Source organism: Chelonoidis abingdonii, chromosome 24, assembly GCF_003597395.2.
Source record: "Chelonoidis abingdonii isolate Lonesome George chromosome 24, CheloAbing_2.0, whole genome shotgun sequence".
NCBI lineage: Eukaryota > Metazoa > Chordata > Testudines > Testudinidae > Chelonoidis > Chelonoidis abingdonii.
The window spans coordinates 20,319,309-20,336,973 of NC_133792.1; the positions used below are offsets into that span (position 1 = coordinate 20,319,309).

Sequence of the window (17,665 nt, forward strand, 5' to 3'; positions counted from 1 at the left end):
AGAGGTTTAACTGCAACATGCTTTGAGACACTTATGCACAAGCTGCTATAGACTTTCAAAGTATTATGACGACAATAAATGTAGGCTGGGCTTTCCAAAAGCACCTGGGGAGGCTGAGCACTACATTTTCTTATGCTCCATTGACAGTCCTGGCCATAGGACAATCCTTGCCATTTTTAGTAATACTTTGCATCCAAAGGGATTTGTGAGTCTTACTTTATTAGGGCTTGTTAAGTGTTTGGTGTCCTTAAATCAAAGGTGCTGTAGAAGTGCAAAGGCCCATTACCCCTATTTTACAAGCTGGGACACCGAAGTACAGAGAAAGTGGATGATTTATCCACTGTCTTGCTGCAAGTCAGTGTTAGAAGTGGGAGTCTTAATAACCACACCACACTCTCTCCTCATCGCTATTTCTAAGTACAACATTTTATTGTTGAGATCAAGCCACTTTGCCCATTTAATGCCTCCCTTTTGGTTTGGAAACAGCTTCATTCAAACTCGTAGTACTTGATTGTAGTACTGCTGAAAAGGATCTGGGGGTGATAGTGAACCACAAACTGAGTATGAGTCATCAGTGTGATGCAGCTGCAAAAAAAAAGGCAAATAGCGTGCTGGGGTGTAATCACAGGAGTGTTGTATGTAAGACACGGGAAGTAACTGTCCCGCTCTACTCAGCACTGGTGAAGCCCCAGCTGAAGTTTTGTGTCCAGTTCTGGGCATGACAATTTAGGAAGAATGGGAAGAAATGGGAAAGAGTCCAGAGGAAAGCAGCAAAAATGATAAAAGCTTTAGAAAACCTGACCTGTGAGGAAACCTATGAGGAAAGGTTGACAAAACTGGCATGTTTAAGTCTTGAGAAAAGAAGACTGAGGGGCAACCTGATAATAGTCTTCCCAGTATTATATATATTATAAAGAGGACAGTGGTCAATTGTTCTCCATGTCTACAGAGGGCAGGACAAGAAACAATGGGTTCAATCTGCAGCAAAGGAGATTTAGGTTAGCTAGAACTATAAGGACAGTTAAGCTCTGAAATAAGTTTCCAAGGGACTCCCCATCATTGCAAGCATTAAAAAGAAGCTGGACAAAGCCCTGTCTGGGATGGTTTAGGTTTACTTGGTCCTGCCACAGTTCAGGGGGCTGGAATTGATGACTTCTGGAAGTCTCTTCCAGCCTGACAGTTCTAGGATTCTATGAAAGTTTGTAGGAAACAAGCAAGGGGTACTGGATGTGCAGATTATTTAAAGCAGAGGTATTGAACACCATCAAGAGTATAAAGTATGTGACTTCAGAAAAAAAAAGCAAAAGGATCTCCCATCTAATGCTATGCAGATGAGGTTATGAATGTAGCAGCATAGTGCATTCTGTTACCAAAGTGCTATTTAAAATGCATGAAATATAAAATAATTTTCTTCTCCCTCGGTTTTTTGTTTTAATGGATTGCTTGAAAAATGGCTTGATCTTCCTCAGAGACTGGGTCATAATAAGACCATCCTATATGAAACATTCATCAATGTAACTGCCAGTGTCAGGATGTCTTTATTGGCCATTAGTTTCTGTCAGTGAAGAAGCCAGGGCAGGGCTAAGAAGAGATGAATGAGGGGTCAGGGGTCAGAGGCAAAGTACTTGGGAATTTGATGAATTATAAATTTGCTGTAGTTAACAAAAAGTTAAGTCGCAACTGCTATAAAATATTCATCTGTTCATAGAAAGCAAAAAAAATATTGCAGAATATTTAAATTAAGATGGTTTCCTTCTGGGCAGGCATGTTCATCGGGGATTCAATCTGTTCTCAAATTTTGACACAAGTTTTTGTAGTTATTAAAAATTGTGCTGATTAAACAAAATAAAGATTTAATTGAAATTAGACAGCGCTGGGGGAGGGAAAAGTGCTTAGAGCCCTTTTCAGTTTTTGTCTGTTGCATTTAGAGAAACTCTAACAGATATTTAAGTTCTAAAACTGCATAGTAACAACCACCACCTGCATTTCTACTATGGCTAAACTATACAGAGAAATAGGCCAGAAAGTTGATTCATTCAAATTATCGATGAGTCTCAACCCCCTGGCTGTTGCTAGAGTTTGCAGGTACCACTTTGGGTGGTCAGGTCAGTAACTGGATTGGAGCCGTCCAGAGTAACTGCAGGGTGCTGCATGAAGTGATGTCAGTCATTCCGTGGGTGGTGCTCTTCCTGTCTCCCTAGCTCCATGGACTGCAACACTGTGCTGAATGTCATGTTAGTTAAGCAGATTTGTTTTCTCACATGACCTAATTGTCTAGCAAAGATGAGCCCAGGAGTCAGTGGTGAACCCAATGCCGCAGAATGGCACTAGTGATTGCAGTGTGTATGTTGCAGATACAGGGCCAGAAGTTCAGCTGCTGTAGATGGGCGTAACTCCATTGAAATCAATAGAGCTGTGCCCAGTTATGCTGGCCCAGTATCTTGCAGTTGACATTTGAACAGGATAGCTGAATATGCTAGTATAAACCCTTAACCAGCCAATCTCCCAAAAGGTCGCTTTAATAACGGGACAGATTTATTTAGTGGAATTTATAAAGGCAGCTAGGCTCCTCCTGCCTCCCACTGAAAGCTAGTGGGAGTTAGATCCTAACTCCCTTAGGGAATGTCTACACATGGGGCAGGGATGTGATTCCCAGCTTGAGGAGAAATACTTACTGCAGCTGCGGCAGCATGAGGGGCTAGCCGCCCCAAGTACATGCCTCTGGTGTCAAATGTACCCAAAGTAGCTAGCCTCTCTCCCCGCTTGCTCCATTGCAGCTACCCTCTACTTTTAATATGCTAGCTCGATCAGAGCGGGTGGGAGCAGTTCTTCTCCAGCCGGGAATCACATCCCAGCTCAAAGCACACATGGATCCATGGATGCTTTAGCTTTTTGCAACTTGGCACCTATCTGCATCTCTAGTTGCCTTTGTAAATCTGGCCCAGTGTCTATTTCACCTTAACAGAATTGTCCCTTTCAAACCTCTTCATAATGTTAAAAATCTTTGTCCATGGAAAACTTCAGGGAGTTTTGGCATGTGGAAAAAATGTGTCTGTTTAGCCAACTTCACACTCTGCTGATGAGGTGTTTGGTATAAATACATAATTATGCCAGTGGGAGTATTGGCATCCCGTGAATATAATCTGAAATTATGAAGTAAAACTTTGATAAATGTTATATATTATGTGACACCACATATTAAGGAAGAATTATTCATTTGTGCCTCATGCTGTATCATTTATTTTTGCATTATACACAGCCTCTCATGCTGTATGGCTCATTGATTCTTCTGTACTGTATCCTGCTGATCCCTACCTGTTTAAAAATAAATTAGTTTACTCTAGTGAGGTTGAAATAATCAAAAATAAAATTATGTTCCCATTAAAACACCTACGGTTCCCACCTCTGAGGTACAAAAAATGGGGCATCTGGGATGATCTTAAGAACTTACAACTAGACAGCTGGAAGCATCTACTGAGCACCCTTACAAATTTCCCCAGACAGCTGCCCCCCAACAAAGCACTGACTTAGGGAAAGCCAGGACAAGTGGCAACACTGTTAACCTCCCCAACACCTTCTATAGCCCATTGTGTCCAAGCCCCTGCTGCACCTGTCAATAGATATGGCTTGGGGAACTCACAAGCTTTTCCTTATCTAGTATCCTCAAGAATTCAGGGAGTCTCAGGTTTCAGCAAAATGTTTTAACAGTCACAGGAACATGATGAAAAAAATAGGATTCAGTCTTGTATCTGGAGAACAGCTTAACTCTGTCAGTCCACAGGTCTCTCTCTAGCCCACTTCTCTTATGCCTGCAGGCTTCACAAGATGGCACTAGGCCAACTGGAAATGGACCCTAATAGAGAGTGTAGGTCTAAAATTTGAGAGGCCTTACATTTTTTTATAGCCTGATGAACTTCAAAATGTTGATGAAAAATTTTGACTAGCTCTAACTGGAACCTGTTATCCTCCCCCTCCCCCCGCTGCCCCCTGCCCACACACACCAGCATCCCCAGTGTGATCCCTTTAACTTTCTCATAAGTCAGTTTCAAGTGCCCTTCCCCCTTTTTTTTTAAAGGAAGAAAACCCACATCTGTATTTTGTTTTCCAGGATCCAAACTGATTGGTGCTTCTGCATGGCGAGAAGGTCAGAAGCTGGTGAAAAAGTTGCTTGGTCCACCTCCTAAATTTACAAAGCTGGGGAGCACATCTGAAGAGCAGAACCCTAAAAATGACTCTGGTAAAGTTACCTGTAACTTCTGGGTTGTAAGGAGAAGGGGAGAGATCCTGGTCTTTAATTTTGCTAAAGAAAAAAAAATAGTGGCTGAACACCCCTTTAGAAACTAGATGAAACAAAATTGTTTCTTCAAGGTCATTATGAGTGTCTGAGGTTAAAAAATGGTTACAACTCCCCAGCGTTCCACTAAACAACCCCATGGAACAGTTACAATATCACCTGTTGGTAGTTAGCTGGCACAATGACTCCACAGTGGTTGTGGAGATGTGGCCAGTTGATGGTGTCATTGTGTTTGACCCAAGACCTTAGATGGAGTTCTTATCTAAAGCGCCTTTTGATAAGGTGTCTGCAACTGCTCTTGCGTATTAAATTGTTTTTACGTGGAAGGTCCATAATCCACAGATCATTCATATAGCTGAGCACTGCAATGTCAAAAAGAGCCCTATCCTACAGCGATTTTCAACCTGTGCTGAGGTTTTACTGCTAAGTAACAAGCCCCAGCAAAGCCAGAGTTATAAATGCAAATGTAGACAGACTGTTAGCAAAAAGTATGCTTTGTGACTGACATGTTTGATACAGAAAAAGATACATCCCAAAGTAATAAACTAACTGTTGCTTTAAAATGTTTTTGCAGAATCTGGTAAAGATTTTGTAGCAACCCCACAAATGGAACAAAGCTCTAGAGAAAATGGTGTTCCTGGTGGAGGTGATCACATGGTGAACAGCTCTCCTCATAAAAGCAGTCAGACTACACCCGGCAGTTCCATTGAAATTGCTAGCAATGCACTGACCAGAGATGCAAAGCAAATACTACGGGATCTACATTTGCAAAACCAATCTTGTGAGGAATACAGAAGGACAAAGCCGCAGAAAGATACCACAACAGGAAAGGCAGAAGATTCAGAGCCATATCCAGAAACCAATCCTCCTTCAACTGAAATCAGCAGCATCACTTGCTCGGATTACAGCAGAGACAAGACCAGATCCTTGTTCATGAAAGCTGGAATAAAGCCAAGAAATTGCCACAGAGGAAAAAGTGCATCTCTTCCAAGAAGTAAGGGCTCAAACAGCCCAGGACAGAAAGTGTCTGAGAAGGAAAGTATTAAGAAGAGGGTAAACGTAGGGAAAGCCCACGCCTACAGCCCAGAAGAAGTGCATGAATTTATGCACAGAAAGGTTGAGGAAAGAAAGAAGAAAAACCTAGAAGAGAAAAAGTCTTTAAAGCAGGCCAGAGAAACAAGAGCTCAGAGATTACAAGAGTTATACAGGAAACAGAAGGAAGCTTTTGCAAAGAAATCATGTTCTGGGGTGGCACAAGCTTTAAACAGGGGATCTGTTCCTGCAACACAAGGTTCTCAGTATAAACTTGCCCAAGTAAGTACATGAAAGAAGATCAATGAACAAGGGTGGTGATAGAGTGAAAAAAAAATGAAATCCTGATCCGCAGTACTGTGTTTGGAAGCAATTTTAAGTGTTTATATAAACTGAGTCATATCTGGGCAAATATAGGAATTCAAGTTCTAATGACGATGATCGCTGCATGCGTTATCGATGGTGTTCGAGCCCTTGATCTTTAGATGCAAAAGCATAAGCTTCCACTACTGTACTTGAGCTGAAAGAGTAGCTTAATTACTTGCCCTCTGCAGTAGACTCTTATCTGATTATGTAGGCCAGCTATTAGACGGGGTGAAGACCAAGCAGTATTTTATTGTTCCATAGTTATTTAGCAATTACATTAATTGTTATTCTTTCCTTTCAGGAACAGACAATGAAAAGGAGCCTGGAAAGGAATTTTATGGAGTGGGTGCATAAAACATCATGTGCTTTATTGAGAAGTGAGGAGCAGGGAAGCAGGTATTAAATGAGTCATCAAGATACAAAAGTGCAGCTCTTAAGCCCTTTCTCTAGCATGTCCTGGAGATTTGTCATAAGAGGTCTGTTTTAAACTATAATGAATAAGGTCACTGGTTACTCGGCAACAAGAAAGGACTTTGAGGCTGATGTACCAGGTGCTGTCAGTTCCCATATTAAAATCTGCCTCATCACATACTAGTGCAAGTGCAGTGGTTGAAGTAGGACACTGGGAGTCAGGAGTCCTGGGTTTCATGATCTGAAACTAACTTAATGTGTCTGTGGGAGAGAATGGCCTAATCTCCGTGCCTCAGTTTACCAGCCTGTCAAAGGATGATAGTGCTACTTCACAGGGATGTCGTGAGGCCTGACTAATTATTGCTTGTAAAGCATTGGGAGATCTTCCCCAGAAAAGCCCCAATGTAATTTGTTTTGCTGGTAGGTTTGGTCTCAATCTCTGTTATAAGAATATTTCATTTCAAATTAGAGTTTTGTAGAAAAAAACCAAACCCAGTGTCACCATGATGGTACTTTGCCCAGTGCGTGGGTTGGTTCAAATAACCAGTGACTGGGTTATAAACACAGCATGAGAATCTCCTGCAGACTAGGTATAGGCCAATATTTCAGCCTGGTTTTATGCTTCATATTATTAAAGACTTTAATTCTGCAGCATTTACTAGACAAGCCTCTGAAGCTCTGTCCTAGATGTTAGCACCTCACTCTACACCTTCAGTCCTGGATTTGTCAAGAATTTTCTAATCTATAAGCATCAATCTCTCTCTCACTCGCTTTCTGTCTCATGAGCTGCCTTATTCTGTCCGGTCTCTTTGTCCAGACACTTTGTCTGATCTCCTCTAAAAATCTGCCTGACTTCTGTTACTGTATCTTACTTCCTGCACTGACGTGGGTCCCCCTTTGTATTTAAACAGTGACTTACATCCAAAGACAACTCAGCCACCTCAAGCAACAGAGACATTTGATTTTCCTTCTTCCCTGGCATCTGAAAGTGGGTTCCTCAGCCCTTTAAACCTTAAAGACTTGGCAGTCAGCCCTTCTACAGCTCAGTACCTGCCTCCCCAGAGCTTTTTCCTTCCACTGAAAACTGCAAAATCTGACCTCAAGGCCTCAGCTTCTGAGGACACTTCCAGCCCCTCTCCATATAGAAATACACAGGATAGAGTGAAGGCCATTCACTCCCTAGCCAGGGAGCTTGGTGAGCGGATTGAGATGGCAACTGAAAGACTGAGGGGAACAAGCAGGCTACAAGACTCTAACGACAACGGAGGAGAGGAACATCTACCTTTAGAACCTCCCAATTGGTCTTCTCTATGGTCAAAGCCCAAGACACCTAAAAGTGAGGGAAACAGGACCATGAAAATACAAACACTCCTGGGTGTTCAGAGTCCTAATGGCGTATGGATTTCGTTAGACCGTGCACAGGATAGGACTCTCGATTTGGGTAGCCCCGAAGGAGCAGAAGCCCAGAAAAGGAAGGAGCGGTTACAGTCTGACACAGCCGCTGTTGGTGAGGAGTTACCGTGGAGTTCCAGTTTCGTGATGCGTGGGAAAGCCCTGAAGGATGTGTGGAAAGGTACAGCATGGTGACACAAGATGCAACAGGGTGCCCAAATTAACATTGCAGGAGGTTTTCAAATGCATGAAATAGGAGTGAGTCACTCAGCTCCCATTGAATTTCCCTGGTCCCTTTTGCCTTTGAAAATCACCCCTGTAGAAAACAGCAGAAACTGGCTAGACTTTAGGGCAATGTTCTGTTTGTACCAGTATGAAGTGAACATTTTCCCATATTTAGTAGAGGCTGGGGCGGTCTGGATCACCAGCTCTGAACCCTTCAGGCTCTGGGGAAGTTCTTCTCAGATCAGAACATCTCAGCTTGGGCCTAGCTCTCACATTACGTTATTTGTTTGCATAGCTATAGGCTTAGCACTGATAATCCTCCCAGTGGAGTCCAAGGGGAGGGAGATGTCTGGCCACCAGGTGCTTGGAGTGCTCCAATACACCAAAATAAAGATCATTCCTACCCTGCTGACATAGAGGAGGGTTGGGTGCCTAAGGAATTCCAGAGATGGGGATAAAATTACATTTCCCAGCCTATCCATCAGGTGCTCTTCTTATGCACATTGAGGAAGTTGTGAGACTGTAGGTGGGACTGGATTGAGAAGAAGGTCTCTGTTTGGAAAACTGGGATAAGGTTCTAACAGATTTATTCTCCTCTCTTTGCACGTCTGAAGCTACAGACCCGGGTTCTATTTCTGGCTCTGCCACTGGCCTGTGACGCCATACCCCCACCTCATGCCTCAGTTTCCCCATTTGTACAATGAGAATAATATTGCCAACCCATCTTCCTGAAGTACTTGGAGGTCTGTGAATCAGGAGAGCTATACAAGAGCTAAGTGCTTGTACTTAAGTAGGGAGAGAAGAACAGCTGCCAAAACTGGGACCCTTTCATTCCTGTGAAGAGTGTATTATTAAAAACCTTCATTTGTCTTTTTTCAAAGGTTTTACCAAGAAGAAGGAATCTGACATGGAAACGTGCCTATTGCGAGGAAAGCCGATAACCAGCATAGCCTCTCCATCTCCCGGATTCCTCACTAGAAGGTAAACAAATCTGGTTATGTTATTCTTTGCTAAATGCTTTGCCCACACATACAGTTAAAGTAAATGGCACCAATTCAGGACGGTGTACGAGTGCTCTTTATTCCTTAGTCAGAGAACTGCCAAGTAGGCTGATTTTGACACAAGATATGCAGAAATAGGGAGTCCTCAATTTGTACAGATCAGGCAGATCAACAAGAAAATGTTGACAACAGCCTTTTCGAGAGATGGCCCTAATCCACAAAGTTTGAATCTTGAGCAAAACTTCCCTGGGGTTTAGGGGGGATTGGGATCTGGATTTCTCAATCTCTCTCCCTACCCCCACATCTTTTTCTGAAATGGCAACAATATTAACCCAATGCTCTGCGAGGTTTTTAGCTGTCCTGGAGAATGGAAAGGATTAGAGACCAGAAACTCAAAGCAAAACTCAGCTGTAGAGTTTGCCTGAATCCTATCAAGCCTGGGTTTGTGCAGAACTCAGCCCAGGAGTTAGGTTTGTACCACAAGGGTCTGTCTGCAGTTGGCTGAGTGGGTGAGTCTCAGCTTTCATGCTAGCTCCCATCGAGCTAGCATGCTAAAAATAGAATGCCACGGCTGTGGGATGGGCTAGCTGCCCCAAGATCTTATGTGAGGGTCTCTAGAGAATCACAGAAATGTAGGGCGAGACGGAAACCCAAGAGGCCATGGACTCCATCCCTCCCACTGAGGCAGGATTAAGAATACCTAGATCATCCCTGGAAGGTATTTCTCCAACCCATATTTAAAGACCTCTCATGACAGGGATTCCACAGCCTCCCTAAGGGTATTTCTACACTGAAGTTAGCTACCCACAGCTGGGCCCGTGCCAGCTGACTTGGGCTAAGGGGCTGTTCCATTGCATCGTGGACGTTTGGGCAGGGGGAGCCCAACTTCAGCCTGAGTTCTGGGACTTGGGGTATAGAACAGCTTCTGTATGAGGAGAGATGAATAAAACTGGAACTTTTCAGCTTGGAAAAGAAACAACTAAGGGGGGACATGGTTGAGGTCTATAAAGTCATGACTGGTGTGGAGAAAGTAAATAGGAGAGTGTTATTTACTCCTTCTCATAACACAAGAACTAGGGGGCACCAAATAAAATCAAAAGGCAGCAGGTTTAAAACAAACAAAAGCAAGTATTTCTTGACAACACACAGTCAACCTGTGGAACTCCTTGCCAGAGGATGTTGTGAAGGCCAAGACTATAACAGGGTTCAAAAAAGAACTAGATATATTCATGGAGGATAGGTCCATCAATGGCTATTAGCCAGGGTGGGCAGGGATGGTGCCTGTAGCCTCTGTGTGCCAGAAGCTGGGAATGGGCGACAGGGGCTGGATCACTTGATAATTACTTGTTCTGTTCATTCCCTCTAAGGCACCTGGCATTGGCCACTGTTGGAAAACAGGATACTGGGCTAGAAGGACCTTTGGTCTGACCCAGTAGGGCCGTTCTAATGTTCTTATGTTCTCTTCCACCTTTCAGGGTCTAAAGCCTGGGCTCCAGCCCGACCCCAAACCTCTACACCTCAATTAAACAGCCCCTGAGCCTGAGCTCCATGAGCCCAAGTCAACTAGAGTGGGCCAGCTGCAGGTTTTTAATTGCAGAGGAGACATACCTAAAGTGACTTTTTCCAGTGCTTAACTATCCTCAGCATTAGAAAGTTTTTCCTAATATCTAACTTATATCTCCTTTGTTGCAAACTAAGTCAATTACCTCTTGTCCTCTCCTCTGTGGACATGGAGAACAATTGATCACCATATGTTCTGTAGCTAATGCTAGCTCTACTGGATCAGGTGAATGAAGATCAGGCTAGAGAGAGCCTCCATTATATACTAGCACATCAGGCTACTTAGAAAGTGGTGGGTCCAATCTTGCAGGGTGCTGAGCACCTTTGTCTCTCATTGATTTCAATGGAGTTAGAGCACCCAACACCTTCCAGAAGGTATTGCAGGATTTGGCCCCATAAGACTATGATCTTCCCAGTACAATTCAATGATTGCCCACTAGGGAGAGCCATTAATCTATTGAACCCTTCAGAGAGACTTTTCCCTGTTTGCTTTTCTGCTCTCTTAGGTGTTAAAAAGCATTGTGTGCCAGGTTGTCTAAATTAAATTATAGAAGGAAGATCCGTTGTTTCTGGGACAACCTCTGATGAGAGACAAGACTTTGTGTTCTCGGAGGCCTCACTGTTCAAATCAGACACTTCCCATGTGTACTTCACAGAAATGTGTCAGCTTTTTATGCAGTTGAATGGTGCAGATGGAGGTCCCTATGGTGTTAAGAAGCCGGCTTCCCTGGGGGAATATTTATGGCTTTTCTCTACAGCATATTTCTTTACGTTTGCTTTTGAGCCACATACAAAACACTTTGATTACATGAATGACTTTCATAAACTTGCAGAGGCACCAAAATTCCAGAGTGCAGATTGGGGCAACTAAAATGATCAGGGGTTTGGAACGGGTCCCATAGGAGGAGAGCTTAAAGAGGCTCAGACTTTTCAGCTTGGAAAAGAGGAGACTAAGGAGGGATATGATAGAGGTCTATAAAATCACGAGTGATGTGGAGAAAGTGAAGAAGGAAAAGTTATTTACTTGTTCCCATAATATAAGAACTTGGGTCCACCAAATGAAATTAATGGGCAGAGCTTTAAAACAAATAAAAGGACGTTCTTTTTCAAGCAGCGCACAGTCAACTTGTGGAACTCCCTGCCTGAGGAGGTTGTGAAGGCTAGGACTATAACAGCATTTAAAAGAGAACTGGATAAATTCATGGAGGTTAAGTCAATTAATGGCTATTAGCCAGGATGGGTAAGGAATGGTGTCCCTAGCCTCTGTTTGTCAGAGGGTGGAGAAAGATGGCAGCAGAGAGATCACTTGATCATTACCTGTTAGGTTCACTCCCTCTGGGGCACCTGGCATTGGCCACTGTCAGTAGACAGTATACTGGGCTGGATGGACCTTTGGTCTGACCCAGTATGGCCGTTCTTATGTTCTGCTCTTATCCCAGCGTAGCTAGTTATCGCAGCACACTTTGTAGTGGGGAGCACACATCAGACCCGAACTTGCAGCCTGTGGTCCTGATCCTGAGTGGTAATGAGGACCCACAACTTCCCAGTTCCTCTTATGTGCGGTGCTGGGCTTACAATGGTGCCAGACCCAGGCTCAAAAGTGGCTCGGACCAGGTCTGCTCCACTTGCGCTGCAACTGGATCAGTGCAAGTAGAGCAAGGAAAAGGCGCACGCTGGCAGCACAGGGCTGGGTGGGCCAGTGTGCTTCTGGCGACTGCCAGTTTACAAACAGTGCCCTCGCACTGGGCGGAGTGGGGCCGCCCCCGCCATGCCATGCCCCATTGCCCCTGGCTGGTCCCTCGTTCTGGGGATCAACCCCCTCATGCCATATTCCATTGCCCCCCGGGGGTCCACAAATATGTTTGGCATTGTGCCCACAAAAGATTAATCCAGCCCTGCTCGTGTGTGCATAACACTAGCTAAAACCAATGGGAATTCTGCAGGCAAAAGGGAAATTCATTGTTTAAAAATCCCTCATCAGAAACCCCCTGAAAATACTAAGCCCAACTGTCAGAGTTACAGTCCTAACCTTAACTCACCTTTTCCTAGGTTTAGGAAAACTAATGCCAAGTTGAATGTTAAGGTCTAGAGTGCATCTATGTCAGATGCTGATGGATCTCTGCTTATTGACCAGTCTCTGTACTCTTAAGCCAAGCTTCTGTTTGGTAGGTACAGAAGAACGAATGCTGAAAGCTCTGGAGTTGAAATTAACAGCGGGCCCAGTCCTGTGAGGTGCTGAGTGCTCTCAACTCCAAATGATCGGGGTGGGATTTTTCCAGTGCCTTACGGGGCTAAATGTCCAACTCCCATTGAAATCTCAGCCTTGATCACCTGGCAGGATTGGAGCCAATGGGTCTTCCTGATCCAGGCAAAACTCCTACTCATGTTAAATAATTGTGTCAAGTGTCATGAACCCATTGATTTCTTCATGGTGATTCCTACTGGAATGTAGAATGATCTCCGAAGGGGATGGGAAGGGAATGAGGGCATTTAAAACCATCCTGAACAATGTACTATGACTTGTACTCTTGTGCCAAGCACCAGAGCCATACATTATTTACCACACATCATGCTTACTTCTATAAATTAACTTCTGTCTAAAGACATTTTTAGGATTTTATTTATCCCAAAGATGTTTAGAAAAGTAATAGGCAGATCTTCCTTCCCTCACCCCCTCCTCTTCCACAGAACACACAGTGGTATAACATATGGCATTGACAGAAGTAGACTAAATTGATTATCTTTATGAGTACCTAGTTAAATCTCTGCTGATCTCCTTTTTGCAGAGGATTAGAGTGGTTTAGCCAATTGAATACTATAGATTCATTTACAGTAATTGTTTTCACTTACTTTACTCTCAAAGTTTGGGAGAGTGGGGGAAGAGAGAAATTATGATTACTGTAGATTTAGCTTTGAGTGCATATGTGTGTGCACACATTTGTGTGTGTGTGTATTATAACACACACAAACACACACACAGGTTTCATTAAAGAAGAAGTGTCGCTGAGAATGGCAATTTCGGAAGCTACGCTATGAACATTTTTAATAAAGTTGATTAAATTAATGTGGACTTAAATTTTCCCCAGCAGTTTTATATTCAGTGCAGGTTTAATGCAGATGGTGGTACACAGAAAACTCCTGGCTTGTAAAATATATTCTATAGAGTGAGAGCTATTTGTATAAAGGCACTTCATTGTGTTATCAGTAGGGTCCTACCAAATTCATGGTCCTTGTTGGTCAATTTCACAGTCACAGGATTTTTAAAATAGTAAATTTCATGATTGCAGCTATTTATATCTGAAATTTCATGGTGTTATAATGGTAGGAGTCCTGACCCAAAAAGGAGTTGTGGGAGATCCCAAGGTTATTGTAGGGGGGGTTGCGGTACTCCCACCTTTACTTCTGTGCTGCTGCATGGCACTGCCTTCAGAGCTGGGCAGCCGGAGAGCGGCGGCTGCTGGCCAGGAACACCAGTAGCAGTGCAGAAGTAAGGGCGACATGGTCTGGTATTGCCACTCTTACTTCTGTGCTGCTGCTGGCGGGGCGCTGCCTTCAGAGCTGGGTGCCCGGCTAACAGCCACTGCTCTCCAGCCACCCAGCTCTGAAGGTTGTGCCCCACCAGCAGCAGTGGCGATAAGCCCCACCAGCAGTAAGAGTGGCAATACTGAGACCTCCCTACAATAACTTTGTGACCCCTGCAACTCCCTTTGGGGACAGGATCCCCAATTCGAGAAACGCTGGTCTCCCCTGTGAACTCTGTATAGTCTAGGGTAAAAGCACACAAAAGACCAGATTTCACATAGAGAAACCAGATTTCGTGGTCCGTGACGTGTTTTTTGTGGCCGTGCATTTGGCAGGGCCCTAGTCATCAGTGTAGACTTAATTCCTCACTCCCCACAGGACAGAGCACTAACAAATATACCCCTGGACTGGCCAGGGGTGGACCAGGAGACCTAACTCTTAAAGGGGGAGGGATAGCTCAGTGGTTTGAGCATTAGCTTGCCAAACCCAGGGTTGTGAGTTCAATCCTTGAGGGGGGCCATTTAGAGAACTGGGGTAAAAATCTGTCAAGGGATTGGTTCTCCTCTGAGAAGGGGGTTGGACTAGATGACCTCCTGAGGTCCCTTCCAACCCTGATATTTTATGACTCTTGTCCCTAACTTGCAGTTCCCAGGAAAAGGGAAGGAGTTTGCAGGGATCCTTGAACTGGAGGGAGGATCAGAGCTCCAAGTGCAGATTCAGCACTGCCAAAGAAAGTCAGCATTTTCTTTTCCCATTCTTGACATGTTCCTTCTCCTTACTGGGGGAAGGAGGAGGTGCAGCATAAGACTAAGGGCCATATCCTGCCCTGCGTTTTTCATTTGACTTCGAAACCACCAATACGATGGGCCAATGTCACTCTCACTTTACAAAGATGTAAATGCAGAGTAACTGCATGAGGTGCTGGATTTATACTGGTGTAACAGAACACGGTTTGGCTTCTCAGGGCCAAATTCAAACTTTCAGGGTGCGTATACTGGGAAGAAAGCAGAAGAAAGGCAATATTTGATGTGTGTGGGATTGGATTTCCAGTGTTAGATTCTATTTAACTATTAAACTGCAGAATGATCTACCAAAAGGGAGACCTGCTGCTCTTCACATTCAAGCTGGGGGCTACCATGCATACAGTAAATGCCTTTAATACTGCACAAGATTCTTCTAAGAAGATTGTTTGATCAGTAAAACTGTAAGCAAAGTAAACAAGAGGGAAATGGAAATTGGAGAGAGAAATCCGGATAGCTCAGCTTACTGAAGTTATGAACAGTAATTACTGGAATTACTGAAAGGTAAAACCTTTTCTTTGTGTGCATCAGCCATGTTCACAAAGGTTGTACTGATTCCTATTCCAGTGGATCAGTTGCAAGGATTATGAAGCAGTTACGTCACCCATGTACAGCACAAAAGATCTCGAAAACAAAACATCCTTGGAGAGAAGCAAGGTGGCAGATGCTCTGCACCTCTCAGGATCAGGCCCATTATCTTAAGAAGCTGTGGGGTCTGTTATTCTCAGCTTGATGCCCTGGGAATTATATGCAACTCTCATTCACGCTAATGGCAGTGAAGTGCAGAAATCCCCCTGAATCCAGATGGGAATAGACCCTCAACTGTAACTGACAAACACTAGACAAAGTAGAAATAAGATAGACTGTGCTGATCTCCTGAACAATGCAATTACTTAGAAAGCAGAACACAGTTTGTTTAACAAGCACCAGTCAAAGTCCTTACGGCGTCACAGAAATGATTTCACCAACAGAGGCCTTCACACAAAGCATCACAACCCTGTTGCGATCGCTGCCCTGAGAGATGAAAGGAACTGTGTATGTACAAGATATGACTACAGTTGGACTTGAGGGATGGAAGGCAGGCGGTGGTGGTGGGTAACTCCGAGCTGAGTCCATTGCTAGCTGAAGAACTTCTAGTGATGGTGCTGTACTGATAATAGAGATGGAGGGGCGGGTGGAGAATATAAAGAGACACTCACTCCAATCCTGCCCTATAACACAGAGCTAACTCCTTCGTTTTCAGTTTAAATGATTTTTACCAAAAAAAATCCCAGGGTTTTACAAAAAATATTACTAGCTTCTGCCCCTCCCCCCGATTTTCGCCCTACTTTTGTATGATTAAATATATAAAAAATAACTTGTTTTATTAAGAAAATACAATACATCACATGAGATCTATGTATTACGATAATACGTTAGTCTGTGTGTACATGCAAAGCTGCCTGTTGACATAAAGCAATGTATTAGTCTAGAACAGGGGCCCCTAACGCTGTGCCTGCGGGCGCCATGGCACCCACAGGGGCATCTAAACATGCCCACGTCCTGGCTGGCGGTGGAGCATCCACTGAAATGCTGCCGAATTTCTGCGGGATTTCGGCGGCGACGCCTCTCAATGACGCTGCTTGCCACTGACAAGTGGCATCATCGAGAGTGTCGCCCCTGAATTTCTGCTGCATTTTGGCGGCGACACCTCTCGATGATGCCGCTTGCTGCCAACAAGTGACGTCACTAAGAGGTGTCGCCACTGAAATGCCGCAGAAATTCGGCAGCATTTCGGCGGGTGCTCCACCGGCACCATGGTCCTTCATCTGGCGGCTGCTAGACGAAAAGGTTGGGGACCACTGGTCTAGAAGATACACACAATAAACAAACAGGCACGCACACAAGCGCTGAAGTGTGGCCACAGCTGAACGTACTGATAAATCTCATGCCCTCCACGCAAACATTTCAACATAACAGTTTAAAGATTTGACACACTAAAATGGGAAGGAAATGAAAATCTATATCAGAATACCTTTCAGAACCCAAGTATTAGAAAGTTAAAAAAAATAAATAAAAAACAGGAGAAAAGGATGAAGTTGAGTGTATGCACTACAAATGGTGTGGTCCAATTATTAAATGTAAATATTTATATGTGAATAGTTCTAAGTTTACAACAGCAAACTGTTTATTCAAATGAAAAGTTTTATTTGGGGATTGTTTTCTTGAGCTCACAAGTGACATTGTGTTTTGAGTTCTGTTTTAGTTCTGCAGCAAACCAAATTGAATTCTGGTCAAATCATTAATATTTCCCCCCGTCCTTCTGTCCACCAAATTAGACCCCAATATTTACACAGAAAAATTCATAGTTTTTTGCACTGTATTGTCCATTAAAGAAATGAGAGAGACCGTCTCCTACAAGCCATCATGTAGTAGTGAAGGGTAATTAAACAGACCAGGGCTGGTCAGAACTTTTTGAACGAACTGAGTCTTAAACAAAAAGCTTTTTTCAAAAATGAATGTTTGCAGGACTGGATCCTCAGCGGGTGGAAATCAGGACAGTCCCATTGCAGAGATGTGCTGATTTATACAAGCTGAGGATCTAGCTTATCAGGTTTGAACAGGCAGCAATGAAGACCTCTGGCTTTGAAGAGCTCCATTCGTTAACTCCATTCGTTAACAAATTACATGTTGCTTCCACAGGATTCGAAATTCCTTTTTCTCAGTGACTCTGCCGTGCCCCCTTTCCCTCTGTGTTTGCGGAGATCTGTGCCCAAGGCTTTGATCCTGCCCTGCACGGGTGCTGCGGTGCCAGCCTATGTGCAAATTGAAAGACAATGAGCTGAATGGAGATTGCAACGCACCCAGGCCCTGCACTGGAGCAAGGCTGCATGGTCACCCAGTCACCCCTGCCGAGCAGCGGGTCCAAGGCCCAAGAGGGGAGCACATGCCTCGGTGTCTCGTTAATACAAAGGAGGTGTGTGCTGAAGTCTGTGAGCGCTAAGAGACGCCCATTGGCCTATGGTCTGCCCCTTTGACTCTGCGCACAAGAGGCAGCTGAGCTGGTGACTGCTCAGCTCGAG

The 17,665-nt window shown here is 44.1% G+C and overlaps 1 protein-coding gene across 2 annotated transcripts in view; it reads left to right on the forward strand.

Moving 5' to 3' along the window:
- The window catches only part of CCDC187 (coiled-coil domain containing 187), a 75,018-nt gene that overhangs the window by 13,433 nt on the left and 43,920 nt on the right, over window positions 1–17,665 (forward strand). For both annotated transcript variants that reach the window (XM_075060476.1, XM_075060475.1), the window contains exons 9-13: window positions 4,109–4,237; window positions 4,869–5,608; window positions 5,994–6,088; window positions 7,015–7,676; window positions 8,602–8,701. In XM_075060476.1, the coding sequence (XP_074916577.1) occupies window positions 4,109–4,237; window positions 4,869–5,608; window positions 5,994–6,088; window positions 7,015–7,676; window positions 8,602–8,701 (1,726 nt within the window). The remainder of the gene's footprint in view (window positions 1–4,108; window positions 4,238–4,868; window positions 5,609–5,993; window positions 6,089–7,014; window positions 7,677–8,601; window positions 8,702–17,665) is intronic.